The sequence below is a fragment of the Microcebus murinus genome, chromosome 9 (assembly GCF_040939455.1).
Source record: "Microcebus murinus isolate Inina chromosome 9, M.murinus_Inina_mat1.0, whole genome shotgun sequence".
NCBI lineage: Eukaryota > Metazoa > Chordata > Mammalia > Primates > Cheirogaleidae > Microcebus > Microcebus murinus.
In genome coordinates, this window is record NC_134112.1 from 45,847,772 (window position 1) to 45,865,657 (window position 17,886).

The 17,886-nt window shown below is 33.9% G+C and overlaps 1 protein-coding gene across 1 annotated transcript in view; it reads left to right on the plus strand.

Annotated features, from left to right (window-relative positions):
* The window catches only part of CALCR (calcitonin receptor), a 114,861-nt gene that overhangs the window by 54,436 nt on the left and 42,539 nt on the right, over positions 1 to 17,886 (plus strand). The window contains exons 3-5 of the mRNA XM_012779651.2: positions 7,074 to 7,152; positions 14,474 to 14,627; positions 17,068 to 17,178. Coding sequence (XP_012635105.1) covers positions 7,102 to 7,152; positions 14,474 to 14,627; positions 17,068 to 17,178 — 316 coding nt within the window. The 5' untranslated portion in view covers positions 7,074 to 7,101. The remainder of the gene's footprint in view (positions 1 to 7,073; positions 7,153 to 14,473; positions 14,628 to 17,067; positions 17,179 to 17,886) is intronic.

Genomic DNA, 17,886 nt, shown 5'->3' on the forward strand with positions numbered 1-17,886 from the left:
TCTTTAATACCCAATTATGATCTTCTCTGTCCCAAATGACATATTTTTCATACTTGAGTCTCAGAGTTGCCAGCAACTCTACAAGAAGATGACTGACTCCCCAAATTAGATTTTCAGTAAGGCATAAGACTTCATCATTTTGTGCCTAAAAACCAATATTGGTTGTTGGGGACAATTTAAAGACATTTGGGGAAAAGAATTTTGCCTGTGAATCTTATGGGATCCCTCTCTGCTGTCCTTTTATCTGAACCACCATGGCACCGCTGTGTCTTGCTCTGCCCAGATTCAAAAATGAGAGAATATAGGCCCCACCTCTTAGTGGAGGAGTGTCCACATCATAGTGTAAGTAGACCACATGAGAGGAGATAGAGTACCTGGTTTATTTAACTTTAGCAAAGGAGGAGGAAAAAGAACCCCAAATTCTCAATTTTTAACACAGGTCTATGGAAATCACTCCTCTGAAATCAGAGAAACTTTCCTGCATAGCCACTGAGTACATGGACAGTAAAATCTTAGAGATCTGGTATTAAAGCCCAGGTCTGCCACTTTCTCACTTGCAAACATTCTTTCCTCTTAAGATTGTTGAGAGAGTTAATTAGGTAATGAAAGTAACTGCCTTAAGCACCGCGCTAGGCACCGATGGCAGCTATTATCATAACAAATAGGTCACTACAAGGGTCATTTGCCAGAAACTTAGCTCTCTACCTGTAATGCCTTTGACTAAGCTTCATTTCAAACAGAGTTAATTAAAAATAACTCACGGACCCTACCATTTACAGTCATGACTTTCAGTTTGTTAATTGCTATATGAGTTCAGTGTCAATAGAAGCAGAATTAAGGTTTAAATTCAATAAAATTGAGTTAAAAGTAATCCTATTTAATGCTTTAACTGGAGTGTGTTCCAAAAAAGTCCACTCTCCTTTGTTGGTCCTTATCCCTTCTGATAGCAAGACTTCTGGAAGTGTAGTATACCCAACTGGAAAATATATTGCATTTTGCTTTGACTCATTTTTTCCTTTTCTTGATTAAGCACATTCAGTTTGGTTTTGGTAAAATGTCTAGTATGTACATTAGTATATACATTAGAATTCCCTTGTGTTTATATTTGTGAAATAAATGTACACTTATTTTTCTTCAGATATCTATCAAATGGCAACATAGGTTTTAGTTATATTTAGCATATATGTTTTCATAAGATTCTCTGAGAGTATCCTATGACATGGCATAAACTGATTCTGGAATTTTAAGTTAAATAGGTACTCTAGATTTGGGGAAATTGAAAAGATGCCAGAAATGCAGATTTTTTCCAGCTGCCCTTGGAATTACTCAGAACTAGTACCTTCCTTGACCCTTTCCTTTGTTAAACAGTACGGGTGGTATGACAATGTCAGAGGTGGCAGAGAGAAATTTCCATAGGGACCCCACTGCCTAAACTGTAATAGCTCTTTCTGCAGCAGCATCTTTAGTGTGGAGGTGAGAACCACATGGAAATATTGTTACACCATTAAGACTCTTACATAAGCGTTGTATGGCCTTCTCTGCTTTAGGTGGGACTTGGATCTGTTAGTCATAATTATTACCAAAGTGGATAGATAATACGAACTCAATCCTTCCTAAGAGGATAAATACCAGGGAGGAATAGTGGCACAGACATTCCTTTATTCTTATGGTATGAAGTTATTTTATTTCAGGAAACTTACATTCTTTGTTGTACTAAATTGTAATAAAATATAGTTTTGCCACGAAGGAAAAAAAGAAGAGAAGGAATGGAGCAGTTTAGGACATTAAATATGTTGAACATTTATCTCTCTTAGGTCTTAAAATCTTAAGGATTAAAGTAGGCAAATAGACTCATTTTATTTATAAGTACTGTGTGAGTGCCTCTCCAAGGTGGCAGATCACAGATTTTACATACACCGGGAGAAAGAAAGACATTGCTCAACAGAGGAAATAATATATGGTAAAAGAATTCCTAGTGGCATTCTTTAAGTACCAAATAGTGCTGAGGTGAGATAACTATCTTATGATCTCTTCTTTTACAGTCAGGGGTTTCTTTATTCCACAGATGTTGCAAAATTTAGCTATTTTTAGCCACTCTTAAATAATGTTACAATGATAGTGTATACTAAAGAACACAAATGTGAAATGTAAGATAGAATTTGTGGGGTTTTTTTCCCTGTTAGGGGGAATTCCAAAGAAGCAAAACAGTGATAAGAATTAAAATGGGAAACTTGGGCAATTTTCTATAATATCCCTGAATGTGTTCCGCCTTTGTGTTTTGTTGCAAGTTGTTTTTATGAGTGTATTATGACTATTATTCATTAGCCATTGAGATTAATTTCCCCTTATAGTTTTGTAATTACATTTGTGAAATACATTTTTAACACCTAATCACCATCAGACCACTCTTAAGAGATGTAATTAGAAAGCCCATCAGACATCCTGTCTTAAATGTAATGCTAATTAGTACTAACTCATTTTTTTTTTTTTACTGCAACATGCTATTGGTATCATGAATGAAGCTTTAATTATAGAGAATGATTCTTACGGAAATGGTATTCCCATTGGTTTAAGTTCCTTATTTTAATTTGTGGGTTATTCCTTATTGGGGATTATTGTCAAACTTTTGAAAAAGTATACTTCCCACTATCTGAAAACAGATTGAAAGCAGAGCCAAGCACTTAAGGTGAGACAAATATCGTTTTCCTTCCTTCCTTCTAATATGTTCTTATTCTGTACTCCAAAGCTACACCACAGGGAACATTCTTATCATCAATGTAAATAAAACACAGAACAAGAGCAAGATGGTTCATTTTGTCTCTTTTTTTTTTTCCTCTTCTTTTCCATTTAGCAAAAGCAATTCCTGTGTGTTGCAAAAAGTAGAGAATGCAGACAAGCAAAAAATAAGATAAAATCACTTTTAGTCCCACCATCTGGAGAGGTTCCAGTACCAACCATCCTTGTCACCCTGCTGTGGAAACTTGTGCAGTTTTCCTGTGTGCGTGTGTGTGTGTGTGTGTGTGTGTGTGTGTGTGTGTCCATCCAATTATTTATTAATACTTTTTCCTTCTTGAGAAAACAGTTATATATTCCTGACACATTAACTTTGGCCTTGACATTGTGCCTTGCTTAGGTCAAGGGGATGTGAGTAGTTGTGTCTCACCCCATCTGAGCAAAGCTTGGCTCCTCTGACATGAGGACAGCATGCTTCAGATCAGTACTGCTCCATCAGCCGTGACCACAGGAGAAAATCGTGTGGAATGGAACCCGTCCACACACGGAGTTTCAGCTGCCCCACAGTCACCTGAGCAAAACCTGAATTCTTTTAGACTACTGAGATTTTGAGGTTGTTTGTTACATGGCTTATCTAACTAGTACTTTACCTAGCCCCTCTACAATTCGGCTTTCATGGCTATAAAATTACATTAGCAATAATATTAAATAGTACCTACATGGAAAGGCTGTCAAAAGGAATAAGTGAGGTAATATACTAACAGTGCCTGGTGCCTAATAAGTACTCAAAATTAATTTTATTATATTCTTCAAGCCTTTTTTCTATACACACATAAATATACATTTTAGAAATGAGATTTTGTTATATATCCAGTTCTTAGTCCATTTTTAAAGAAATAACATACCATGGGCATCTGTCTAGGTAATTAAATATTCTAACACACAATTTTTAATGACTGAAGAGTATTCTACAATGTAAGTATACCAAATCTTATTTAACAAATCTGTTATTTTGAACATTTAGATTACTTTCAAATTCCTCTATAGTAGACAAAGTTTCTATAATCAAATCTGAGACGATTTATATCCAGAGGGGCAAAATATTTAGGCAAAGGGTCTAGGTGCTTTAAGAATATTGGCATATATTATAAAATTATTTACAGTTTATAAACTTATGTAGTTAATAAAGCAAAACTTTGCCAGAAGATAGCTGTACATCTCCATTATCATAATGCCTATATTTAAAACTTCTTATGGCTAAACTTCATCAAGAAATTATGTCACTTTGTTATGCTATCAAATATTGTTCATTCTAACTATATTTTTGCACTCATTAAACATCCTCTCTTCACACTGCTCCTGCCCTGAATACCTTTCCCAGACTCTGCTAAACATCATTCTACTCTCAAAATATACAATCCTTTATGTCGAAGTTTTTTCTCCTGCCTCCATTAAATTATATTTTAACCAAAAAAGATATATTCTGACTTGTTGTCAAAACACCTAATGTTTATGTTGATACAAGGAAAAATGTGTTGTGTGAGCAAGATATCATCATCATTCTTCTTATATGGAATGTTCTAGCATGTTCTATCTTTGTAGTAATTCATAAGAAGAGCAGGCCACATCTTGCCATAAGACTCAAATCAAACTCTTCCATATTGTCTTCTTTTAATAAAATAGGCCTTATATTGTTTTATTTTTCTAGAAACATTGCTTTAATTTAAAAAATAACTTTAAAGACCTTTCTGTATGACTGTGACAAATATCTGCATCTAAAATATAAACCAAAGAAACAATTTCTAGGCTTAGTTTCCAAATGTGCCATTAATTTTGTTACTTGTTCTAGTAAATATCACCAGACCATGGGATAATGTGATTTACCTTTCTGTCTGGTGGGTGTATGTATGTATTAGTGGGTGGCATAGGTGGCATAATACACTATACAGTAATGCTTGATGATGTCCTTTTAAGTACTAAATTTGTTATATACACAGAGGTACGTGAGAAATGTCTCTCTGTTTTAGAGAGACAAATTATAATTGAACTACAATTAATATGGTGACCTGAACTATGAACCTCCGTAGCATTTAACAAAGTATTAACTGATGGTAATAAAAGGAAATTACTCATAAAAGAGTCGCTTTTGATATTTGAAAATTTCTTTAAGTTATGCATTTGTTTTAGTGGGCTTCTCTCTTTACACCTTTCTAAATTATTTTAACATTTCTCTTGCCAATGCTTAATTAACCTGACTCTAAAACAGTAGCTGGGGCTACATGCAGTAGCTCACACTTGTAATCCCTGCACTTTGGGAGGCCAGGACAGGAGGATTGCTTGAGGCCAGGAGTTCAAGACCAGCCTGGGCAACATAGCAAGACCCCCATCTTTACAAAAAAAAAAATATTTCTTTTTTTTAATTAGCTGGCCATGGTAGTGCATGCCTGTGGTCCTAGCTACTCGCTCAGGAGGCTAACATGATAGGATCACTTGAGCTCAGGAGGTCCAGGTTACAGTGAACTAAGCTTGCACCACTGCACTCCAGCCTGGGTGACAGAGTAAGACCCTGTCTCTAAAAATAAATAAATAAATAAATGGTAGTTGATATGGACCAGATGGACATTCAGATTTGCTAATAGGACGGTGTGGAGAGGGTACAGTTGTAAAACATCAGAGTTCTGTTTCATTTAATTCATTAGATCACAAACCACCATCATTATCAATAATAATAAACATGTAAGCAATTGTGTGATGTGCTAGAGATGCACAGACATTTAAAAAATAATTCTTATCTGGAAAGGGTTTAGCATCTGATAAGCTTGTTAGGATGTGTATATATGCAGATGAAAATGCACGGAAGATACACAGAGTGCCAAAAGGGTGGTTTGGGTCATAAATTTCCTAAGCACTAGAAACCTACTTTTCCAGCCTTGTTTCTACTTTCTAAGAGACTCTATGCTCCAGCTAAATTGTTGTATTCATTTTTGTTTAGTTACCCTAAATTTTCCTATCTCCATATCTTGTTTTTATCTGCTTTCTCTGACTTGTAGTCTCCACTTTTCAAAATCCTATTCAGTTATCAAATTATATCTCAAAATATAAATCCTGCTCTTGTCCCTCTAATCAGAAATTATATGGCTTTCCATGAGGCTGTGCATTCTCACAATTTTATTGACCCTTTTACCTGGTCTACATTTTAGTCATTTTGCCATATCTTGTATCATTCACACCTACTCCCTCCTCGCACCCAGTTTCTCACTGTATAATGGAGCCATATCTAATCCAGCTTACCCAGATTTCTATCCCTTATGGTGTCTCAGCACTTAATACAGGTGCATGTGTGTGTTTAACTTACTGAGTGGACGTGAAGAAAATCAGAAACAGTGAATAATGGTCAACATATAAGATGACCTTTCAAAATTATACTTTACATTTTCAATTTCCTATAATACCAATATGTAGATTGAATAGAATGTACTCTTTTGGGAGCAATATATTAGGCATACTTTATACCTGACAGAATATGGAAAATCTGTACATGATACAATGAATATAACAGTATAAGAGGCAATCATTACCACTTCAGATGCAATGCTAACCACTCACCCCTGGTTGAAATGTAGTATTCGCACAAATTCCATGAATGAAAAGAAATGTATATACATTTCAAATGTTCACCCCTTGATTATCTTTCCTAAAAATTATCTTCAGGGCCATGAAAAACTGTTTGATATTTGTGATAAAGCAGCCTCTTCTGACTTCTATGCTCATGAGTAGGAATAGTGAGCTGTTAGATCATGTACTCAAATCCCTGCTGTGGAAGAATTTTATTCTTAATGGCAACTTGAAGCTTGAAGAAATATTTATAGGAAAGAAAAATACTCAAAGGTCTAAATAAGATTACTGTTAGAGTTGACCTTAGATTCCCTAGAGGGCATGACTGTTAATCTGTCACAAATCATAGATGTTATTTGTTCATGTCCAGTAAGGTGTCTTCTTTGTAGATGTCTCCATTGCAATTTTCGGCAGTTCTTGATGACACCAGTTAGTTGAAATCAATGTGGATTGCTCTTGATTTATTAGAATTTCTTTATATTGGTCCTGATATACAAAGGTAGCTCCAGAATTTCTTAATAGGAGGGAGTTAGGTACAACAATCTGGTTGACAGGAGGTGCAGTGGAACATGAAGCTGCATTTGCAACACAAATTGTTCTTACATGTATTTTATGTAGGTTATCTTGGGACATTTATCCTGTTCAAGTCTAATAGAAAAGGAAAATATATAGTCTATATTAGTGATATACTAACTTAAATATCTGTTACTTTTATATTTTTCTAGGACAAAGAGAGATCTTCAAAAAGCAAAAATGAAGATCAAATCTATGTGCCAGTGGTTGGCACTGTTCATTCTTCTAAGTGTAAGTAAAACAAAATTATTCTAAGCCATATTAATTAAGAATGCTGAATAAGGAGGAGTGTTTTGAGTGTGCTTGAATTGGCATTTGCAAGGGCAGGCATAGTTCTCCAGAAGCCAAAATTAAGCTCTTCAAAACCGTCATTTTTCTTAATATTTTGTTAGCAAATCTGCCTTCTGAACTTTCACTAATTTAATGTCATGGTTTATCCAGAAGTTTGATCTTTGTTTCTGTATAAAATTTTAGCACAAATTTGTGACATCTTCATATTATCTTAGAAATTAATATAAAAGGCTAAAAAAATTCTCAGATAAAATGGTCTTCCTGTTTGACATGTAGTTTTGAAACATATTTTCTGGGCTGTTCCATCATTTTAAAACATCTAAACTCTTTCAGTCTGGTTATTGATTTCAAATGTATTTTTCATCAAAAACTGACTAAGAATCTCCAAGTCTTTTATACCACTGTCACTGCATAACTGTTTCTCCAGCTTTTTAAATCATGTTCAATTTATGTAATTTTATACTGCCTAATTCCTAAAAAGATTTAGCAAGTAGTCAATAGTATAATCATCCTAGAAAACACTATCAGTGACTATTTATTTGTGTCGACATTGTTAACTCACCATCACATCAACTTCAATAGCACATGAAAGGGAGATGAGTAAATTATACATAAATCATTTTGGAGTTGTTGTTCCTTATCCTACCTCGCCAGAATAGCATTTACCAATGAATTACAGCTGGCACTAAACATCACTCAGTATCTCACACTGTCGTACTGACCCCCAGCGAAGCTTGCACAGGGTTCCAGGATTTCCATTGTTCATTAATGTGTAGCACGGCCTTACAAGTCTGCCTATATTGTTTCTCTTTCCGTTATTCAGAATATATAGATTAGTATTCTGTAAATGTTAATTTAACTTATAAGAGAATTTTTATTTTGTAATATTATACCTCAAATAAATGGTTTTATAGGAATGATTGTTAATGCAACCCTTTTGCACTTATTTGGATAATGAGCACAGTTTATTTTATTATGTCAAACTGTTATATATTATTTTAACTTATTAAATATTTCTTTAGATAAATTACAGTATAATTTTCTGAAAGTAATCTAGTATTTTCAAATGCAACTTACTTCATGCCATTAGAAATGTAATAAAAACACACACAAGAATATTGTAGAATCTAATAGAATATTTTAATTTGTCTGCAAATTACCAAGCCTCATGTGGTCTTCTGTACATGCAGAAATATTGGTATATATTATTCATAAATTGATATTGTTATTTTTCATAGCTCAAATGAAATCTTATGTGAATATTTCCAAATAATTTTGTTTCATAAAGGATATAGTTATATTGGGCATAATAGAAGAAAAATTAAAGGAACTACTAAACGATGATGAAAGACATTGAAGATTATCTAATTACCTTTTTTACTATGAAAACTACAGATAATTTTAGTGTGTTAAAAAATTGAAGTGGGTCATTTTTATTCAAAGCTTCAATCTATTATATTCTACAATTTAAATATTAAAAAATTGCATATTTTTGCATGAGCCATGGATAAAAATATTTTATGGTCTTTGGGCATCTCTTTACAGCAAACATAACTGAACAAAGCACTTAAATGGCTTTGTGCTCTCTTTTCTGTGACAAAGAGAAATTTGCTTTTCTGTCTGTATTTGTATTATATATTTGATTTGATATTGGATTTGTCCATAAAACAAAATTTGATCCATCAATTTTCTTTAAAACACTCATTATGTTCCACATGGATATTCCTTAGAGAAAAAGTAATTTTTTTAATGACAATATTCTTAATTAATCCAAAACATCACTTTTTAGATAATACATTATTGTGGAAAAAACTCTATTTATGAAATTTTACCAACTTGATTTCCATATGCTCTTTAAAGTATCAATTTGGGTCACCATCTTCCCTTAGCCTCTTTCTACTAACCAAAACCACCCATTCACTTCCTCGCCTTCCTCTGAGGTAACACAATAGGCTTAGAACGGTGGCTGGTACATAGTGAGCTCTCAAAAAATGCTAGGAGGATGATGATGATAACAGTGAACACAAACAACAAAGACAGAAGACAGAAATGAAGACAGAAAAACTAGGTTCTTCCAAGAAGCATTTTGTTGTTGCTGTTTACTTAGCTACGTACCCCTATTTGCTTTGACTGTGTGATATATGCAGAAATTTTGGTGTTTATACAATGCATAAGTAGACAGTACAAAGAACACCAACCAAGCATCTGATCCTAACTGGAAGAACCAGTGCTAATATTTTACAAAGTTGCACTTCATTTTTTGCTGTTTTGAAAACTATAAGCAACTGAAAAACACAAATAATTTTAACATATACATACATTATCAATATTAAGGATGGTAGCATGGAAATCCTGTTGGTTACATTGGTGGATTCTGGATTCATATTCTTTTTAGAGCAGTTCTGCCCTTGGCAATCAATAGCAAGCACTCCCTTCAACCCAGTAGTAGCATGGTCCATACATTCAGTGGGCTTGAACTATTGCAGAGGTGGAACATCTCTCAAAGATACAGACAGAACAGCTCTGTAACTCTACTATCTCTATACATCTAGAAACTATCTGTAACCCCAAAACAAGCTGATTGTCTTACATCAAAGTAAAACTTGCCTAAGCATATGGCCATTTCACATTGCTTTCCGCTGGACTCCATAGTTATTGTAGATGAAATCTTCTAGAATGTGAGCTACATGAGGGCAGGGTTCTTGCCAGCTTTATTCACGGCCGAATTTCTAGAATCTAGAACAATGCCTGCCACGTGGGAGGTACTCAAAGTATGTATTGACTGAAAGAGCCAGGGTTGTTTTGGCTGCTGACAACCACTGTTAGTGGCAGCTTCGTTGTTGTATATGCGGCGCCATTTAACTTGAACCTTTAGTAGTGACATCACATATACGGCAACTAAGCTGCTACATCGAGCAACAATTAAAAGGTTGGTTGTTTGCTTGTTTTTTGAAGAATCATGTAACATGGTTTGTATGCAAAATTTTGAACACTGATTTTTATTCTGAAAAGCAATATGCCTCATTTCTATCTTCATGTGAGCATATAATCATGTATTCATTTAAATCCCACAAATATATAATAGAGATATAACACTTATGATAAGTAAAATGTTTTTAAGTCTTTCCCATTGCTTGGTAGTTATATTTAATCCCTACTATCTTTATTTTGCCTTTTTATTGCTGAAAATATCACCTTACCAGTATTTTTATTTGTATAAAATTATCATACAAATTTTAATGTTTACTAAATCTTATGAAATTTGTACATGTGTAATTTGAAACAGTAGTAATTTAATGTTTGTAATTTTATATACATATAATATTTATATTTACATGTATATTTACATTTCTCTACCTATCCTCTATCTATATACAGTCATCCCTCTATAGCCATGGGTTCTGCATCTGTGGATTCAATCAATCTTAGATAGAGCATTTTTGAAAAAGAAATTGCATCTGTACTGAACATGTACAGACTTTTTCTTGTCATTATTCCCTAAACAATACAGTATAATGTATATTTACATATCATTTATACTGTATTAAGTATTATAAGCAATCCAGAGATGATTTAAAATATACAGGAGGATGTGCACCTATGCAAATAAATGCTGCACCATTTTACATGGAGGACTTGAGCATTCATGGATTTTGGTTTATGCAGGAGGTATTGCAACCAATCCCCCAAAAATACCAAGGGAAGACTGTATATATAAAGAGAATGCCCCAATGTGTATGTTATTTTTAGGAAGAAAGTCATTGAGACATTCATCTATCACCGGAAAAATTTCATCTTGCTTGAATACGAACCAGACCAGGGACCGTTGCAGATTATCGCGGCTCATCTAACAACGGAGGTTCTAATTTCTCATTCCTTCAGTGTTGAAACACTCTCTAGTGAACCAGGCTTCAAACGAAATTCACTGGAGTTTGTTTCAATATTGCAAGAATGGTAAGATTGAAGCTACTGTCATCAGCATGAACTATGCCTACTCTTACTGAGATGGTCATATCTCCACTGTTACTGATGTTAAAATTGTATTAAACCAAATAAGGATGTAATTTAAAAACCATTTTAGATTAAACCCAACATTCTAGGTTTTCCACTTAATATTCTTGGACATACTATCTACCCATGTCTTCCATGAATTTCCAAATAGAGCAGGAACATTCTTTATTTGGTTATCAGCCATATAAAGACAGAATTCAGAATGTTACTTCTGCAAAGAAAGTCAACCTTAAGCAAACTAGTTTCTAACATCTAAAATATCTAGTACAAATGACAGATAAGATTTATATAGTCCATCCTATTCCATCTTCTAATTTAATTTGAAGATGGTGAGAAAATAGCCCAGAAAATAATAATATATAAAATGGTAATTCTCATATCAACTGAAGATTGTAAGAACAGAGACACAAAACAGAATCTAAAATAAACACATAAACTGAACCAATCATTAATATCTCTGCTGTGAGGGCACCATGATCCTTCCCTGCTTTACTGGCTCCATGATAGTCAGTTGAATTTACAAAACACAAACACCCATTCATACAAATGCAGGCTAATGAAATACAAAAAAAGCTTCAACATGCAATTTCTTCAAAACACTTTTTTTTAAGTTTCACAAGCCATGTTCCAATTTCCAATCAAATACCTGAGAATTTTATGATTAATGATTCATTATTGTTTACAACTTCTGGTGTCAAGAAAATATTTTAAATATTTAAATTAAAATAAAATACAGTGTTGGTCCTTCTTGCTAGACAGTAAGCTCCATGAGAGCAAGATCCACACTTGTTTTATTAAACATTGCATCCCCAGCATCTAGCACAATGTTTGGTTTATCAAATTTAATGCATATTTGCTGACCGATTGATCTGAAAACAAGTAGAAATAGAGTCATATGTCAACAGAATTGTGTTCAGCTGCATTGGTAAAGGATTTGCACATTCTCATCACTTTTGTGGGTTCATTAATTTCTCTTTCTTCTGTCATAAATTTAAGAAGCATTATAATTAGAAATGACCTTAGTATTTAAAGAGTAATGTCAACTTTATTCACAATAGATGTCCATTTAGAGTTATAATAGTAATGTTATAATGGCAATAAGTATACACCCTCTGCAAGTGATTTCTACTCAGATGACTTGCTTGACATTTCCAAAACAAATTCAAAAGAGAACTTACCTTCTTTCCCCTATTAAGGGTCTCATTTTCTAATGTCTCCCTTTTCTCAGGGAACTACAATTTTTTTCAGTTATATAGACTAAGTATCAGGGCTGTTTGACTATTACTGTTCTCCATTTCTTATATTCAGATGTGCCTTCGTGTCTTTGTTATTTGAGAAGGTGTTTGAAGTTGCACATGGGGTGATCTAGCAGAGGCCATCAACTTCCTAGCTGCCCTCCCCAAATCTCACCTGTGGATATCTGATGCCTGCCACATGAATTTTGCTAATATTCTCCTTCACAACCTTCACTGATCAAAATCTGCAAAACATATTTTTTTATTATCATGTTTTAATAATATTAGCTAAGATACATTGAACCTTTCATGTCCCAGACACTGTATTTGTTTTCTTGTTTGTCTTCATAACATCCATAGAGGATAGATATTATTATTATTACTATTCTCATTTTGCAATGAAGAAACTTAGACCTAGAGAGGTTTCTAACCTGCTCAAAGTAACAAAACAAGTTTCTTTCTTTCTTTTTTTTTCTTTTTTTTGGCTTTCCAGGCTCTGCATTTTCTCACCCTTTTTTACCCTATTTCTTACCCTTAAATATGCACCCCTTCAGGCAGGATAGTTTCCTTACAATGTCTCACACAGGCCATTTCCAGCTTCCAGACTTTTGTGCATGCCTTTCCCTCCATCCTGAAAGCCCTCCTCTCCTCTCTGCCCATTCAGACACTATGTACACTCAAAGTCCAATTCAAATTTTACCTTGTATCTCTAGCTATCCTGACTACTTTTGCTCCATACTCTCTCCAGGCTCTGAATTTTTATTGTATTATATGCTGTACATCTTAGCGTTTAATGATAGGCTGTCACATAGGACAGACATAATAGCACACACTGGAAAACAGTGAGGACCCACCATGATTAGCTGGGAGGATACAGGTCAACTTAACAGGGATGTGTTTTGTGTGGAGACTGGGGTATATATTAATAGAAGAGTAAAAACACTACTTCTGTCATCAATATACTTGGGAAAACCTCTTATCATAATGCAGACAGAAATAAGGCCAAATAAAAGTGTTTCAACTGGTATAATAGAGCAACATTCCTAACTTAAGAAGAAGGAAAGTCAAGGAAGGCTTAAGTTTGCAGATCTTCTCCAAAAAATAAATAAATGAATAATCTCTTTGCAGAATGCAAGAATGCAGATATTTTAAAAAGAACCCACAGACCTGAGCACCACCAAAAATATTGGTCATAGCCACGACAGAAATTAAAGTGTATATAAATACAGTTTCGAAATGACAGTATGACAGCCAGTGGTCTTTTCACACACACACACACACACACAACTTTGATAAGCAGAGACCTGTGACAGTGATAGTGATTAACTGAAACTGAAAAACGAATGTCAACTTGTACCAAAAATGCAAATGTGCTGAAAGAAATATTTAAGATTACATTGATTTTCATCAGTGAAAATTAATTGCCCTGTGTAGGTCATCTCCTAATGAAACCAATTTAAAGAGATTAAGGTCAATTTTCAGAGGCAGAAAACATATTTTGTTTGTCCTATGGAATAAATCGGATAAATTTCTGGTAGTGTACACAATCCAAGCACAAATAAAATTTAGTTGAAAGAATCCAATAAAAAGACATATTTATTGCACTATTTTTTAATAATATGATTCATGATGTTTAAGAGTAAGGCAAAGCTGATATAATATTGGTATTTTTGGGAATCAGATTATTTGCTTCGTTTACTTCTAAACTTTACAATGATAATAAAATTAAAACAATACTAGCTGAAAAAGAGGTGTGTGAGTATGTGTGGGTGTTATCCATTTTCAATAGTGAATGGAAACTAATGCAAGTATAAAATTTGTAGGTAAAATTTGTAAATGAAGTATAAATATACTTTTTAGTTATAAAGCAAAAAAATTCTACATGGAGACCATGAATAAGTATTGCTTATAGAAGGAAAAACAAATGTTTTCTAATGTTTTGATTGTCTCATTTATTTATGTGCTCACCCATCCTTACTCTCCATAAGTAACTGGTATTTTTCTTTTTAATACAGCACCCAACTCTAACTCTTCGATCCTCTTCAAGTGGAAACACATCAACAACAGAGCCTGAGCCATTTCTGTACACCATAGGACGAAAGAAGCTGCAGGAGGCAGAGAAGAAGTGCTATGAGCGCATGCAACAGATGCCCCCATACCAAGGAGAAGGTAAAGTGAAGGATGTATGTGAACGTATGTTTGAAACATCATTAAAGACCTATTTTCTTCCATGGGTAAATATGTGTTGAGTAATTTTAATTTAATATGCCAGCAGTTTTTATAGTAGTTTTCACACCATGGTATGCTTGTGTATTTAATGCAGTGAATATGCATAATTTCTCTGCTCAAGTTCATCTGATCTGACTGCTGTTTGACTAACATCTGCCCTCATGACAAAATTACTGAAATAATTCACACCTGGCAAGCAGTATTCACACCTGGCAAGCAGGAACAATACAGGACTAAGTGAAGGAGGGAAAGAGGAAATTGAAAGAAAGGGGAATTAAAAAATGGTGGAAAAAGAATTTGCCTGAGGTTGAACCTATCAAAACCCTGCCTTGCTTGGATTAATTAGGCAGTAGTATCTTCCTTTAACTGTGAATCGGTTGGCAACCAATGCCATTCCTTCTCCCTTTCTACCCCTAGTTTCCAGGAGAATTAGAAAAGTATATCTCTTGTGAAGACTTTATCTGTAATATTTTCTAGAATATTCTATGTGACTGCCCAAATATTTTCAAGGTTAAGCATATTCCATTATCTGTAGAGGGCCCAGAGGAAAACAAATGGGAAGATGTGATGGCCAAGTGTTGCAACATTTGTTTAAATTCTCTTCCCTGTCCCCTAAAACATTTGAAAAAACTCAATAAGATCTTGTACAACCTTATACTTTCTATGACAACTCTACTTGGAAGGTTAAAAAAAAATGATTAAATATACTGTTCCTACACATGCTTTGCTTTCAAATCAAGTTTTAATTTGTAGTTCTTATTTTTAGCATTTTATTTTAAACAAAAAACATCAAGTCAATTCAAAAGCAGACACACGTTATTCTTCTATCTGCAGTAGTTTCAGTGGTTCTCAAGAACTAAATAGGCATTAGATGCAACTCTGACCAAAGGTGAAACCATTTCTTTGAAGTAAATTGAGACAATAAAAACAAAAAACTGATATTTTCAGAGACTGAGTGCAGTTTCTTACACTACTGTATCAATCACCTTAGGATGTTGAACTCAGCTGCTATGGTCATTATTTAAAAAATTTTTTTTTTATTTTTGGAACTTCCTTCAAAGCCTGAGACTCATTGTTTTAAATAACTTTATAGAGGTAAATCTTCATGTTTTAGGGTATATTTAATTTTTGAAAACAGTGAAAAACCACGTGGAGCCAATATTGATGAATACCTAAAGTGATCAAACAGCATTATTTTAGTCAGTAACAAAGTGTAATTCTATAGTAATAGAACTTTTTTATTAACTGGCTGCAAATGCATCTCCAATAGGAATTTTGAACAATTGCATCACCCTTGGATTAAGAATAGACCTAAGGTCACCCTTTCAAAGGTTAATGGTTAGTAGGATCCATATGTTCTAAAGCCACACTGATTCTTAAAGGCAGTCTTTTATCTAAGGCAAAATTGCATGAACTTTCCCAAGATTTCCTTTGCAACATTTCTGAAAATATTTTAAAGGAAAGCTTTTGGAAAAAAGATTCCAAACATATAACATATATCTTTTGAAGAACAAATGGGAAAAATCCTACCAAAATTTAAATTCCACTAGTGGTAGGTAAAGTTAATACCTTTATTTTGTGTTGCCGCTGCTGCTGCTATTGTTTTAATCTGTTCATACCCAAGTGCAAATTCCCAGAATAAGAGATACTTAATTTTCTGTGCACTATTCAATCCTGCTCAGGATTCCACAGTTTTTGACAACTTCCAATTGTATCTTAAATAAATATAAATAACTTAAAGAAAAGATTGATTAGGTGCAACATGCTGATAAACTTTGCAAAATTTATTCTCTGAGAATATACCTGCCCTTAAAATTTATCTTAAGATTTTAAAGAATTCATCTGTGTCATGAATTTGTTTCAAGTAATGCCCTTTTACAGAATTTCTCTTCAAATGCTTATGCTGATAATGGTGGAAAAACTTAACATATCTTATGGGAACTGTAAGACCTACTGATCTAAATCCTACTTCCTGGTTGGGTGTGTTAAAGAAGGATGAAGTTTCAGAAAGTAAAAACTTATCAAAACACCTCAAAACCCATTTGATTCACAGCCAACCTATACCTCAGATTCATGTTCTCACTTCTAATTAAACAAATGGAGAACAGTCTTTGGGGCTACTTGCTCTTTGATAAGCTCTATTTTAGAACCTCTTACAAAGTAAGGTTAGAACCCTGCCTGTCATCCAGTGAGATAATCAGGTCACAGATATGCCAATGCTATTTGAAACTTTGCTTCCAAAATAAGTGACTTGATCTCATTTGAAATGTAGATGATCATGACTGGAGTACTAGGTTCAGCTACATGTAAGATTGTTGTGGGGTCAATCTCCTATTGAAGTCCACATCGCTTCAAAATCAATTTCTTTCTAAATGGCCAGGTCCATATTGCAACCGCACCTGGGATGGATGGATGTGCTGGGATGACACACCAGCTGGAGAAACGAGCGTTCAGTCCTGCCCAGGTTATTTTCCAGACTTCGATCCATCGGGTAGAGTATTTCTTTTCATTTTATATTTTTGCTATGAAGTTTCTAGAGTTTTCATGGTTCTGAAAAGAAAATCAGATATAAAATATACCTACCTAATAATGCTGCACATTTAACACACGCTGAAAAGTTTCCTTAACTGAAATATTGTTCAGTTGTACAAATACTGCAAATTGTCCTTATTTTTTTTTAACTCATCTTGCTGGTCATTGGTGCATGTTGGTATTAAATTGTGGTTTATAAAATCAGTTTTTCTCAAACTCTTTGAATAGTTTTAATTCTATGTGTTGTTTTTTTTTTTAATTGTTAATTGTCTCACATTTGTTGACATGCATATACTGGACTGGGTGTAACACGTACAATGGAAATTTTACATAACCTTGAAAATTATATAAAAGTAACATATTTAAGGGAAAATAAATCAGAAGGTGGTAACTCTGCACAACATATTTCTGTTCCAAAAGCATATTATTAAAATGTGCTTACTAAGTATGACTAATACTGTGATCATCTATCATGCCAAAACACCCAGCTCTGTATCCAGCACAAGAGTGATCAACAAATGTCTGTTAAGTAAATGAGCGGCACCAAATTCACTTTAGTTATAAAAGGTACATAGGAATGCTTTTCATTAAGTATCACATTTTGCTTTTCAAAATATTTTCATACATATTATCCCATTTTATACTTCCCTTATTTGACAAAAACTGC